At 47.7% G+C, this 14,882-nt stretch overlaps 1 protein-coding gene across 1 annotated transcript; it reads right to left on the bottom strand.

Annotated features, from left to right (window-relative positions):
- Positions 1-10,267: 10,267 nt before the first annotated feature.
- Positions 10,268-11,441, bottom strand: LOC124307180 (uncharacterized). The gene is made up of 2 exons (XM_046768619.1): positions 11,212-11,441; positions 10,268-11,114 (listed from the first exon to the last, which is right to left on the bottom strand). The coding sequence occupies exons 1-2, from the start codon at positions 11,383-11,385 to the stop codon at positions 10,395-10,397; spliced, it is 894 nt and encodes a 297-aa protein (XP_046624575.1). The 5' UTR covers positions 11,386-11,441; the 3' UTR covers positions 10,268-10,394.
- Between the last annotated feature and the right edge of the window lie 3,441 nt (positions 11,442-14,882).

Here is a 14,882-nt window from a genome sequence, read left to right as displayed (position 1 = left end):
CGTACACGTGTACCAAACTCTTCTCTCGAATGCGTATAGCGACGAGGCGTGATGCTTCCGCCTTCTTTTTTCCGCTCGCCCTCGTTTTCTCCGTTCCCCGCACGTGTTTCCATTTGCCAACTATTTAGAAAACAATTTTCACCCCTTTTTCACCGGCTTAACTTCAATTCCGAATTCCATACCCCCTCAAAACAAACCTCGATTGCTTCAAAACGAAGTAAATCAGCTGCTGTCTGCTCTCACTTTGTTCGCGTTAACAGAGTTTCGTCTTCAAAAGCTCAAATTTCGCACACCTACAAATAACCACTTACCCTTGTTGCAAATTTCGCCATCACTTCTTTATGTTCAGCTGAATATTTGCATCGAATAAAAGCCGCACCAACGAAAAAATTCTATCACATATTAATATAAAAGGAAACTTGTTGCTCGAAAACCTCGTATTTCGGATTTAAAAGCTATGAAAGTGGTCAGTAGAAATAATCTGTTTGATATTAACTTGTTATTATATAAGCTATAGATAAGTGAAAAAATTACTGAATCAAAATCACCGTCAGTATCCAGAAATAGAAGAAACAATTTTTCCTAACTTGAAAAGTTGTCTACCTACCTTTGCATCGACCATACGATACCTCGTTCAATTTGAACACAGCCAATGAATCCAAACGAAACCAAAGCCGGAGTGTTTTACTCGCGAGGTTCGACAGGTTAGAAATAACGATATTTCACTGTCCTGCGAAAAAACTTGGGGGGGAGACTCGTGCGAGAAAGAGGGAGGGATGATTTTAGGGGCGGAGATCGGGCACGCGACACCGGCTCGCCAGGAGGTGCCATTAATCAGGAGGAAAGCAGATTTATCGGTTGATTGTTTCAAACTTATATCTGCTCGTGCAGACGCTGCCCTATCTGGCTTCCGTGCTTGCGAAACCTGCAGGCGAAGAATCGCTCTGCGTTTGCCGCAACTCTTGGACCGCGCTCCTCGGACCGCTAAAGCGTTTCTCGCCTCGAGGCTCCACCACCGTTCCGTGAGATTCCGATAACTTAATTTTCGCCAGAGATTACTCGCCATTATTCACCCCTTGCGGCGATCGACGCCGTGCGCCGCGGCTGCAGTTACCTGATACGACAACCTCTGCCATGCACTCGGCGAACTTTGATTATTCCGGAGGGTAAAAGGTGGTAGAAAAAAGCTGCGAAGCAGCGGGCTACGTTGCACCGATTCTCACAACGACGAGATTAGTTGTGTCACTTCGTAGGGATTGGACCGAAGTATCGTCCACGGTCTGATTATTCCCGTTTCGTTTCCGTCAGTTCCTCAAACGTCTGTTTATTCTTATCTCTAGCCCTTTCTCCCTGCGTGGTTCATTTTTTACTTTTTCCAATTTTCTCTTCATTTACGCGCCTGCGAAACTGCGGTGAAAAAAAAAATACGAGGGATGACTCACCGGTGGAGGATTTTCTGCCGTGACAATTCCACCCTCGCAAATCATGCTTACTTTCAAACCGTATATACACTCAGGCGTATTTCTTCAGCTCTCTCTCTCTCTCTTTCTCTGTGAATTTTCTTCTCCCTACTCGCGAGACTCGAGAGCTAGCATCTCCTTAAACTTCCACCGGAGTCAAGACTTTGTTAAATGACAGACGCGTAATCAGCGGCAGTGGATGGGCGGAGTCGGAAAGACTGAAACTGATAAAAGTACAAACTCCCCCCAAGTGCGAGGGCTAGAGTTTCCCTCTATTTCGCTCTTCCTTCTTCTCTCTTCATCCCTTTTCTCTCTCGCCCGCATTTCACGCCACTCTTTTCCCTACCGAAGAGCGAAGGATGTGCGAAATGAGATGTCACCGACAAAAACTACTCTTACCCCGTGTCTCATTCTCAACGGAAAACGAATTATTTTTACCCTGCAGCTTGTCCTTTTACTAAAACAGCACAGTTTTACCAGCAGGATGAAATGTGCTCGCGATCTGTGTAAATAGAAAAGAAAAAAAAAACTTTTTTGCAAATCTCTAAAACCACGGTTTTCTTTGAGAAGAAAGAAATACTGATATAATTTCGAACTCTTTCATTTAAATACCACAGAAATTCATCCCCCTCTTTTCACTACTTAGAGTATAAAATCTTCTTAAGTTTCTAACGCACGATGAACGCAACGAGTCCTATACATTAATTTTCTCATCGATCCTCACAATGTTTTGAACAGTTTTTTTATTTCTCCGTCCTCACAGCAACAACCATGCACTCGAAGTGTGACCAGCACGGAGCTTTTGCGCAAGCATGGCGTAGGCAGATAAAGGCGTACCTACATGGAGCAGCATTACAAGCCACGCAACGGCGACTGGCTGATAGTAGCCAGCGCAGATAGCAGCAGCCGGAGCAGACAATAATTGATCGGACCGTTAAGCTGCCGCTATAAGCCTCTGATCCTATTACGGCAGATACACGGCAGACACAGAGACCCCCGAAGTCGGCGAGGAGTCGGGGTCCGATCCCCGCGGGCCCCGCTCACCTGCAGCCTCGTATAAGCTCGGTATTTCATTCGAAATTTGCAAAATTTGTATGCATACTTTATGACCGCTTGTGTGAAAATCATCAGTGAGTATAGTTGGCAGCATGTGGAGGTAAATCATGAGATGTAATTTTTTGAGGTGGTGTAATTGAAAGCATAGATTGACTTTGTACGATTTTGCTTGTTTCTGATATTTTCAGGATAGGGTAACGTTCCAAGACTACGTGAAATATTCAACTGACTAGAACTATTTTTGGATGCTACCAAACTTGGAAGTAAGAGTATCAAAGCTGGTACAGCAGGTGTCCTCTGCAGTATACCAGGTTTTTGGTCGGCCAACGTGATCATTGTGAAAACGAGGCTTGAATTGCATTTGAATAGCGTTATTTACGGGCGCGTTCGAAAGCTGCCCGTGGCTATATTAAACCGATGGTGCCGGTGGAGGTGTCAACTGAACGCGAATTTAACGAGAGAGTAGCGATAACTGGGTACAAACACACATCATTTTTACCCCTCTCTCTCTCTCTCTATATATATATATATTTATATATATATATTTCTTTCTCTACTTCTATTTTCAGCCGGCTATCGATGCAGCGATAAAAATTTCCGGACGTGGTTGTCCGGTCTAGTCGGCTGACGTGCTTCCCCTGAGGGGCATCAAAGTGACCCGTTTTAGCTTCCTGCAGGCAGGTACGACGTGATGTCGCCAGAGCGGATTGCGAGTCGGTATATCTGCAGCTTGGTTGTCCGTTCAAATAGTTATATACGTTATCCGTGTAACTTGTGATTTCACGGATGCCATACCGTTTGCGACGCCATAGTTTGACAGGTGTATTCGTGCAATGTCAATAATCAAAATACCGCGTTACTGTTACAGCAGCCAGCACGTCTCATTACAGCATTGCAGAGTAGCTGTTCTAACCCAGATTTAAATCCGAGGATCTCCCCGAGGAATTTTCGCCGTTAGGGTCAATCTTTGATCTCGTCAATCTCCATCTCCTTACGAAAGTGCGCGGCTTACTGGAAGGGGAATTAGAGACACCGCAGCTGTCAACTTAGTACAAAATACTACACAGTGATCGCAATTTGTGTGCCTGCGTGGGTTACGAGGGACTCGAAAGTCCCCGGTAACAAAGGCCTATCCTCGTTTCTGGGCTTTCAAATTGCCACTCTCACCCGATCAATTCACCATCGAGCGGTGAGTCCCATTTCGTCGGGAATTAGGTTCCAAGCACGAAGTGGCGCCCCGGGCATGAAACGCCGAAGGAGTTGAAGTGTCGTACCCTGGCACAAGGCAGCAATATTTTCAACTGCAACCGGGCCAATTAACGTTGGCTTTGCGCAGCAACGGGATCCACGAACTCCTTATCGCGTTTTAAATCACTTCCTTCCTGATCACGATTCAGAATCATCCCGGTCCCCAGACGAAAGCTGACGCAATTTGCCCTCGGGCTTGCAGGGGTCTTTGGGACCGAGTGACGGCCCCACGCGGTCACACGATCAGCGCCACTCCGGGCGTATATTTGCATGACAATGCCGCGTCATTACAGCTCGACCCAATCAAACGTAGCGGGTAGTTTGCTCTCGAATGTTTATTACCGATGCGCTATGCAAATTGTCAGGTCAGGGTGGGCTGACTCTGCGCACAGCACTGCAGATGCACATCGCAGTGTGCTAGTTTACACACATTCAAGGGATATTACATCCACGTCCGGGCAATATAATGCGCGCTGCATACGCGTACGCGTATTTATTACACGCGAACGGCATGTAGCAGGGTGATAATAACGTTCGTTGAATTTTCGGAACGCGTCCGCGAGATTGCGGAGTTTTTTTTCGAGTTCTGCAGCTAATGATTGGCGTGATTGCACATGTTCGTTGTTCACATCCCCGGTACAGCTGTAATTATACTCGTTGCTGAATGCCGAAGGAGAGCAATTTTCTGTATGAGGATCCATTCTGCCTATGAACAGTCCGGTAATCATTTCCTGAGAAGTAAGCGCGGGACTCTTCCGAAAACCCCGACTGAAAAAATTAACTCTCTTCAACTCCCACTCTCTATTTCTACATCTCCTTTCTCGGTCGAATGGAAATTGGACCTGCAATAAGGTCAAGAATTCCCTTTCCGGTTGTCCAGGTCCATCGCTGGCACGAGCTTGAGACGAATTCCCTCGAATGTAAATAGAATCCAGCCCCGTGAATCAGCCGGTTGAATCTGGCCTCGACTACAGACATCGGGCACGATCTTGGCACGTTATCTCTCACGAGGTTGAATAGCGGCCGGTGTACACGGGGCTCAGAGATACAATCGTATCTCGAGTAGGCGCGAGAGGCCCACACGCGAGTCAACGAAAGCGCGTATATTAAGTAGCGGCCTCCACCGCTATCTCGCCAAGGGCCAGGGGTAAGTTCAACCGACGCACTCGACGCACCAGACAAAACGGCGGGGCTTTGTTATACCTCAGGGTCTTTGTTACCAGATAACCGTTGGACTTGGCGAGGAACGGATGAACGACTCTGCAGCCAGTGAAAGACAGACCAACTCTTCCTGCATCCACCGTGCGTCTTTTTTGCAAGCTGCATCAAACGGATACGTGAATGTATTCGAAAGAAGGACAGTCCTCAGCTTCTTGCTTCACAGTTTGGCCTGAACTAATCGTCAACGTTCGCATGGCATGGCTTTGAACGAGGTGCAATGAATGATCATGACGTCTTGTCTGCTTGAGAATCCGTGGCATGCAACTACGGTACTCAAGCTGGTGGACACGGAGCTTTCGGTACGTGACCTGAAAGGATCGTTACTGCTGTTTTTCTTCCAGAAGGACACAGTGGGCGATCATTGACTAACCGTGTGGCGTTACCAAGATCGCAAAGTGCGGGTGGTCGGACTCGTTTTACACAAGTGACGGTGAACACGTGTTGGTGGTGCAGTTTAGTACCCGAGCCGAGTGTGCCTGCAGCGGAGCCCACTGAGAAGCGGAAGGCAACCACCTACGGAGGTTGGTGCTCCATTATTTAACTCGTATCTTCCGAGTCCACGCGCGAGCCGGTGACCCTCCCCCCCCCCCCCCCCCCAAAAAAAAAACCCCCTTTAAATACTGCTTCGCAGCGTTGAAAACAAACTGCATTCACTTAATTCGACACTGGTCGCACGTGTGGCAAGATAAACCGATTTTTGAATTCTTCGAGCCACGCGAACGGTGACCGATTGTTTTGTGGAAAAATTCCGCAGCCCAAGTACCTGCGGTAACGAGTCTTTACTGCTTATATTATACTTTGAGTAATTTTACGCGGGGATTTTGTTCGGCCACGCGATTCTTGAGCCTAAATTCGCCACCCGTTTCGTAGCCATAAAGCTTAGAGATTATATACCGTAGTTATGGAAACGAGGTCTCGCTACATTTTGTGTACACACTCGTTCTCATTTTGGAAGACACCAACCGTTTCGCTCGAGCGATTATGCAATGTAGAGATATTGTTCAATTATGCCCTCCAGCCTTATGAAGTTTGTCAAATGTAATAAGACGCCCAAAATGCATGGAGCTTTTATATGTAAATTATACCGGGAAGAGCGAGATTTTCGAGAGCTAATCATCAAGGAAAGAAAATGAATAAATAAATCAAATGGTTCCGCGCGATGATCAAAGGGGATAATAATATATGACCAAGGTATATTGATGACGGATAAACATCGTCAGTCGATTTTCATCGGCTCGAATGTTTTTGTTAATAAAAATGAGTGACTCCGTCGAACGGTTTGCCTGGTTTGAACACTACTTGAAAGAGTAATATTGATCCTCCACCATCAGGAACCAACCGGAACATCTCACTTCGAAAACGCCGTGGAAACAAACAGTGGACTGGAGTACTGGTTTATAGTTTAGTAATCGTAAAATGGGACCAGTGTTAGAGTTGAACGCGGTACCGAATAGAAGAGCGCTTTCATACCTACGACAACAAAACTCTTTACGAGATAGCGATCGCGAAGAGACAACAGACGCTCTATGCAAATGCACCAGCAGCCTCGTCCTCGTCCTCCTCGTCGTCGTCGTCGTTGTTGTGGCACTCGAGGCAACGAGTCACGTGGACAAGGAGCCTCTGGGAGCGGCTAGGCTCGCTCCATATATTATTCAAACGCGAAACGTTGTAAAGTAGCGGTGACCAAGCCTGGAATAGGAACGGTGACAAGAGGCAAGCGTCGAGCATAGAGTCGGTGCCGAGCTCACGAGGCGGCCGGGTTGAGATTCTCCTCCAGAGCCGCGTGGGCCGGTTCGAGTCGTCGACGAAGGTAAATTCGAATTAGCATACGTAGATAAAATTCGGAGCACCTATGTACGTGCGCGACCGTCCTGTTCTTACGGCTCACATCCGGTACACGACGGTTCGATTGGGTCAAAGGGTCACGTAAAAGATAACCCTGAGTAATGGAGTGGCTCAGCTGAACTCGCGAGCCGTTCTCTCTCCTCGACGAGAATCGCGAGGCTCTCTTATAGAGCGGCAAAGCAAACGAAGGGAATAAAAACTAATAAGGTACCTTACCCCCGCGGTGGGTGGGTTATACCGGGTTTTATGGGAACAATGGAAACTTTTTTGCCGCCAAGTCGTTTTCTCGAAGATAATAATTTCTCCTCCTCGACGCCTCGTTCTCTTTTCATCCGTCGGGTTTATACACCCTGCACCCATACCGTATGTATAGGTATACACATACAAACCCGAGATACAGTCAAGACGACCGCATCCCTCGATCGATAGGGAAAATAAACTCGTATACCATCCGAGGCCGCAAGCTGTCCGAGATACGCGTCTTCGACGTGTCAAACTCACCCTCGTCTCTTCGTGCGAGCCATCCTAGACGAACGATTTTATTCCGCGAACAAGACGCGATAATTAGATCCGCGGAAATCCCATTACAATTTATCGGCCTATTACAACTTTCCAAGAGTTAATCCCCCGGCGTCTTCCGGTCGAGGCTGGGGCTATAGACCCCTGCACCAGGCAACGAGCTCTCTTCGAGTAACAGAGGGAAGCTGGAAATCGTACGATGAGATCATTATTTCCCAGTTACCGCGTGTAACAGCCCCCTGCAGTGTCTATCCGTGCTCGGTTCCAAAGGTCCAAACACCTCGCACCGCGTCGTCATTGCATTTACACTTCGCCCGGCGATTACTTTACCCGTAGCATTTATCGGCACCGCAACCATTCAACGCTGCTGCAGCCCGGCCCTGAAGTCTCGATTATGTGATATAAAGCTCCTTCTCCTTTAGCAAGGACTCGCTCGCTGGCTTCCCAAGCGGGAACGAAGGGCGCCGCGCCCTCCGACCTCCCCCCTTCTGATTGAGCCGCAACGCGAACACATGTGCTGCCGGCAATGCTCTGATTGGGGTTCCAGATGGGTTCTGCTCCAGTCTTACAATTTAGCCATCTCTTGGTCACCCACTTCCTGGACTACCGCCTTTCCTGGTAACGTTCTCCTTGACTATAATTTCATGATTTCATCCATCGAACGGACGAATCTAATCGATATATGCCCCGGGTTTCCGTTCATCATTATTCGCCGATACGCGGTGCGATGCCCCTGGAAAAGGGGAAGCAACCGATAGAGAGTAGGAAGAATTAACAGAAGTCTAGAATGGGGTGATTCTCGCTAGAAACCCTCTTTTGGATCCCATCTTTCTCACGATAGGTATACGAGCTAATTTTCCCGCTAGTTAATGTTGTTTGCGTTGTTCGATGTCAATTAATTATCCGTACCCTATCCGCGATTTCTCTTAACTAGGAGAGAGACGCTACGGATAAACGAACCGTCGAACCGACTTGGGTAACAGACCATTATTCTACCACCTCGCCGCACCTTCCGCTTTGCTACACTGTTTATACCACTCGTTGGGCCCGGTTCGACTGCCGCAGGCTTCGACTGCGGGCTTCTTGATTATCTTCTCTTTCTAAAACGGCCCGAGGTAAATTGCAACAGAAATTGACCGGTGCTCCGGGATCTGTGACGATTTGGAAAACCTCACAGCCGGTGACCCTTAGACGGAAAATTTCCACCGCAGCTTATACATTTTTCAAACTTTATAGACTCGCTGTCAACCCACGTGTCTTCGGTGCCATTCTATTCAACACTGGATCTGTGTTGTCCTAACGAGAAGTTGCCTCTAAACCCTCGCCGCGGAGGTTTTGTGGGAAAATAATAATAACCAGCGAGACGTTTCCTCGGCTTTCATTCCAGGACCTAAACGCGTGTCTCTGGTGTTCAACGAGTAACTAATTTCATGGTTTTGTTTCGAGCGAGACAGGTGGCTGTGCTTGATGGGTACGACGACGAGCCCTTATACCCTGTACCGGAGTAACGGAGGCTTTCTCGACCCTTGATGAAGGTGTTCCAAGGTAAAGATCCATAGACCGTTGAAGGGGTTTACTCCGCGGGTGGATGGGCCGGGCGGTTTGGGACGAGGTAGATGCGAGCGTGATGAACGCGACGGGAACGCTAACGAGAGCCGGGACTTGAGGGCAATTAGCTCTTCGGTTTGATGACTTTTGTAAATGTTTAACCTACATCTTTATGCAGGAATATACCGCCGTGCATTAGACAATGTAATACTACTTCTACCGACTGTTTTCGGTTCTGATAATTTCATGGTTATTCATCCCCATATCAACTTCGGATACCGTACGACTCAATCAGTCACGGTCAAACATCGCCAAAACGCAGAAGAACCGGAGACCGTCCGTTACACTTAGACGTGAGGTTTGCGGTCCGTACGTGCTGCTCCTGCATAAACGGCAACGGGAATTGACTTTTTGCAACGCGTATGCTAATACAGGTCGCTCGCACGCCCGCGCTCTACGTAACGTGCATAATTCGCATAATTTACAAGCATTATCGCCAACGTTGGATTTCATCGACGGGAATCAGATTACGCTGGTGCAGTGACAGGTCCCACAACGATGTCACCGTGTCGGTCAGACGATTCGTGAATAGAATTGATGTTCAAACTAAAAGTCAATTGCCTGTAAAAAAAAAACTCGCCCTCGGGGAGTTTGAATACCTGAGGAAACCGTGTCTCTCTCCACGAAACTGAAACTAGCAGCCAGAATTAGCAGCCAAACGTTTCTAATGTTCATTCGAATAAGGTATAGTGAAGTCCGAAAATGAAAATTTTGTGAATTACTTTGAACCTCCGATGCTTTTATTTTAATCTTCCTATTTTCAAAAAGTTTAACACCTTTGGCTTCTAACTCTGGCTGCTAGCTTCAGCTTCATTATCTTTCCACTGTCCAAGTCAAGATCCGGCCTCTCGACCAGCGATCCTCGACGTCGATATTTTGACAATCTCGATTCAAGAACGATGAGAGCAGAAGCCGAACTGTTGCAGGGCTCAAAGGCAACACCCAAACCTTTCTACGAAGGCACGATAGTACTCCACACTTTGAGTGTCGGGACCAGGCGAAATTCATGTATGGAAATTCTCTGCCGAGCATTACGCATGTTGAATATAACGCCTAGTAGCTTCAGGCAGCTGAAGACCTCCTACAGCGACATTTCGCAGGAAATGTATTTTGCCAGACTGTCGAGGTAAAAATATTCGCTCAGGCATCGAATGGGGCACCGTCTCGCGTCGGTGCTACGAGTACGTACGCGTCCCTCCATACCCTCAGGTAAAATACGTCGCGTACATGTGCAACTTAACTACAGAAAATATCACATACCTTCGCTATAAGATTGAAACATATACATCGGACGAGCGAGTATTGCGAAGTTAGAGGTGCAGCATATTTATTTTCTCACTCATGATACTCGTTCGTAAAACAATTACAATCATCTAACAATGCTATCTACCAAGTGCAAGTGCAGTAAGTAATCAATAACAGAATTTAAGAGTCGTTTCAGACTTGTCTCGCCATGTTCGCCATGGTCCTCAGGACGACGGAACTGAGCCACAGTCCCTCGCGCATAAGATATCCACCGGCGATGAGGAAAGGACAGTTTCGGGCGACGGCCAAATAGGCATCCAAGATTGTGGAGATGAGCCCCCTCATAGCTTCGGTCGGATTCGAACTGCTGAGTCCATTCCGAATGGCGTTTTGGATACCGCTGGCCAGATCTTGTCCAGGGCTGATTTTCGCCGTTAGCCTTTGCCTCGCCTCTATGGTAGCATCTCGCATCCCGAAGACTTCCGGAGGATTGGGAAAATCTGGGATTCTGGGAATATGGAGATTCTGGGGATTCGAAATTTGAGGCAACGATGGCACCATTTCGTTCACATTAGGCATCTGGAAGTACCTTAAATCAGGGACGCCGAAGAAACCTGGTAGACTTGGACCGTTAAAAAAGTAAGACGTATCGGTTATATTAACACTATCCGAGTAGTTGAAAGACACGGTATTTCTAGAATGGCGTTTAACGTTATTGCTGGAGACTGGCGGTTCTAAAAGTGTGGTTAAGGTATTCATGAAGTCGGACATCATTTTCGATCCTGGAAATTGGACACGATCTGGAGGGGTTGGAGGTCTTCCAGATGGACGTCTTGTATATCTATAACGTTCAGTTTGCCCCGGGGGCCTGGTTCCGTTGGCAACAGACTGTTTCGTATTTTGGGCTGCAGTCTACGGTTCACACAACAAATTACACACTACAGCCATAAACTCTCCCAAAATCTATGATACCCTGGCACGATAGTATATCAACAAAATTGCAACTCACCCTAGCATTTGTCGTTGATGCGGTTGTACTTTCGATCATTGACGAACTGTTGGTATAGATCATTGTTGCGGCGACGGTAGAAACCGTGGTCACAATGTTCGGTGAAACGGTAGAATTCGACTGGGCCGATAAGGAGCTCGCAACAGCGAGTAGGATAATCAGCTTACCGTACATGGCGTATAAAGTAAGGTGAAATCGTATCTTAAGAGACTTCCGAAGTCGCTCGAGTGCAGAGTAATTTATACCGGATAATCGAAGGTCGTATTTGCGCAGTGCAAGCCGTTGCGATGTAAATAAACCCATCTGCGGTATTGTTTAAAAAGTATAAACTACGCGTGGAATGAACGACGTTTCCTGAATTATCACTTGTTTGACCAGCTGCTCGGTTATAATTGGCATTCCGATGCGTCGAGTGCGGAAGCTGCGGGCTATCGCCGTTCCGCAACGGGCGTGAAACAACGGGAGTCGGACCTTTGCGGAGGAGCAAGGTGGCAAAATAGAATCAGTGGCCCCAAAATACACCCCCTTGGAAGAGTTCCGGCCGGAAATCTCCCATCCCGCATGGTGGGAATAGTTTGAGTAATATCCAAGGGAAAACTTGAGGTACACTCCGGGAATCTTTTATATGAAAATTTTCCAGAAGGCTGGTCTCAACGTCGCAGCCGTCCTTGCGTCGGCTCGGGTCGGTAAGCAGCCCCGGGCAGAGCTTTGCAGACGAGCCACCATCTATCGACAGAACTCTAAACTATTCCTCAGATCTTCTTCATCCCCCCAGTCAAACTCCCCGTACCCTCGTCTTATTCCCGACTCGAAGCCGCTTGGAAAACTGCCAATTCGCTTGCATACATCGACCCTTCTGACAGTATTACGTGGGATAAAAAGTACGGTACAATAATCCATTTCAATGGTCCGAGAGAGAATATTCCGTACCATTGGCACGGACCAAAGATTCGAAATTTATATTGCCTTTATGCCGCGTATCCCGGGACCCCGCTTTTCCAAACCAAATATTCTACCTCTCAGATGTTATCATACCTGGGTAGGCATATTCAATGGACGACTACTTTTTTCAAACATTTCATAAACATGTCAAACACTCGATTAACCCGCGCGCTTCATGATTTATGCCGTTTTTATTCAAAGCTCAAAACTCCCGGCGGGCCATCGCATAATACATAATAATTTTTTAGTTTTAATTATGGTAGGCGCTTCCGCGAGAGAAATTCAGAGTTAAGTAACGTCCTTACAATAGCCCCGGTGGAGTACATGCAAACAAACTTCGTCGATGATTTTAATAGCTTCTTCGTCCACAATACCGATACACCATCAATTATCAGCTAGGGTCTATTGAATTTTTTTTTTTTGTTTGCTTCCCCGGACGAATTATCGGCCGTTTTCTATAAAAGCGCTAATCATTCTACCCGTCTAAGCAACTATTAAATTTAATAATTTGTGGTTCTCGGAGCCATTCAGTGTCAATTTAATGGTTGTTTTAACAGTGCCACGTTGCTGAGTGTAGAGGAGACTGAGCACATGGTCAAGAATATCTCCGCGGCAAAGGGAGAATCCGCAAGTTCAAGATAGAGGGCAGAATGAGAGATGAGCAAGCTGGATGGGAGAAAGGCGGATTGAAATTGGGCCGGAATCCCTTCCCATTTCGATTCTTAGCCGGTACGTGATTAGCCTGGAAATCCGAAAATCACCCCGAGTCTCTTGACGTCAGCGTATCGAGGCCGGGAGATTTATGGTACGTTGAATTATCACTGCACCATCCGAATATCGAATTCCCGATACCGGAACAAACGAGATTTACTGCGTATCTACGCACGAGACAATCCCGGGAGGTAAATTAATACTCGATCTTTGACGATCCTTTTCGGTAATTATTCAGCCTCCACCTTGATAATACGTTCCTCCCGAAGGCAGCGAAGGCTCTTTATTCAATTATTCCGAAGAAATTTGGGCCAACTGAGGCGTAGAGTGATCCTTTACGTAAGATTTTTCATTCGAATCCACGTAGTCTCGGCCTCTGCACCAGTCGGTTTGATACTTAAGCGGCGTCATCTCGATGCACGTCGGGATCTCCGCCGGGCAACTAGCCCCCGAAGAACTCGAATGATCTTTGTTTCAGAGGGGTGAGAGTGGCGAAACTTGGAGAACGAGCGTCATGGGAGATATTAATACCGAAAACAGAAGCGACGGAGGGTGCAGATAGTCGAGGACGAGGCGCCGTTTCCCCCTTGCATTACAGGGGTGGAGAAATCCTGGCGCCTGAACCGTCACCCTCGTCAACTCGCACCTCGTCTACCGTATAAACCCTCCGCAATCAATGCCCGTCTGATATTTAATGCCTTCGTGTCTATCGTCGCGCGTACCCGACGAATTGAACCCTGCGCAACCGTAGGTAATATGCAAAAAGTTGACGCGCAAGAAACCCCTCGCAGTGTAATACGTCTTTGATTTATGTACAGCGGCAGCGGGTCCTGGAAAATGGCCAATCCATCATGCCTCAGGACAGCTAGAGTTGGTCGTCTTCCGCGTCAGTCTCAAAGACGGCCTTTAAATTGAGCCGAATTGACTGCCGCAAAACGGATGCTTACTTGCAGAAAAAATAAATAAATAAATAAATAAATAAATAAAACAATCGAGGAGTCAAAAGCGGATGGAATCGATTCGAGGACACGCTAGTTACGCCAGAGACACGGAGCTCTTGGGGGTGAGTAGATTATAACCGAATCGCAGAAATTAATTTCGCACGATTCGAGCGGCACGCATTGCAGACAAGGCAGAGTCTCTTTGTCTAGATGTCAGGATTCGCGGCTGTCTGATAGTTCGGATGCGTTTCTCAGGGGTTACGGTACACGGGCATAGGTAGAAATGGCGGGGGTTTACGGTCTGGTTTGAAAGACGGTGGCGGAGACGTAGCGTGTTATATTGGGCGCAGATGCGAATCCGAGATTGCCAACGAGTTGATAATACTCGGGAGACACTCTCGCCGTGGCAAAGGCGGGCCGAGCTCAAGATGGCGTTGCGGATTTAAAAGGGCGACGACTGCTTTCCTTATCGCCGAAAAGGAAGAAGGGCACGAAAGCTGATTGACACGTGACGCCTGCAGCGAGAGCATTATACGCACGTATATTAGTGTTATTGTCCAGACGCGTAAATTTTTTTTCCAAATACATATACCGCGGTCAAACAGTCGACTCGTAACGAGGCGTTTGGCCGCCCCTCGCGTTCCGTGTTGACAGAAAATATCGGTCCGCGATTGTACGAGAGCTAGCCGTTGGCGAGCGCGATTCCTGCAATGATAGAGTGAAATTTTTCCGGGCTCAGAAATCCTGTTTGCGTCAGCCGGGGACCCCGGACCGTTTAAATAGGGCCATTGAAACGTGAACTTTGCTACTGACGTCGATTCATAGAGTAGCTCTACCCAATCCCGTCGGGCGCGGGGCGGCCAATTGTCGTGCAGACCTCGTTTACATGCACGAGTTACGCTCGTTCGTTCGTTTATACGCGATCCACTCCTCGGCGAAGACGCGAGTGCCCCGAACAGAAGGTGCTCTAATGATGCGCCATGCATCGATGTGTTATCGAGACACGTGTACGCGTGTATGTTTCCGGTGGACCGTCGGGCGTGTCTTTGACGGCTTCGGCAGACGGGAGATCAGCCA

This window comes from Neodiprion virginianus, chromosome 6 (assembly GCF_021901495.1).
Source record: "Neodiprion virginianus isolate iyNeoVirg1 chromosome 6, iyNeoVirg1.1, whole genome shotgun sequence".
Taxonomy (NCBI): domain Eukaryota; kingdom Metazoa; phylum Arthropoda; class Insecta; order Hymenoptera; family Diprionidae; genus Neodiprion; species Neodiprion virginianus.
The sequence above is the reverse complement of the archived record's forward strand: the minus strand, read 5'-3'. Positions and strand labels throughout refer to the sequence as shown.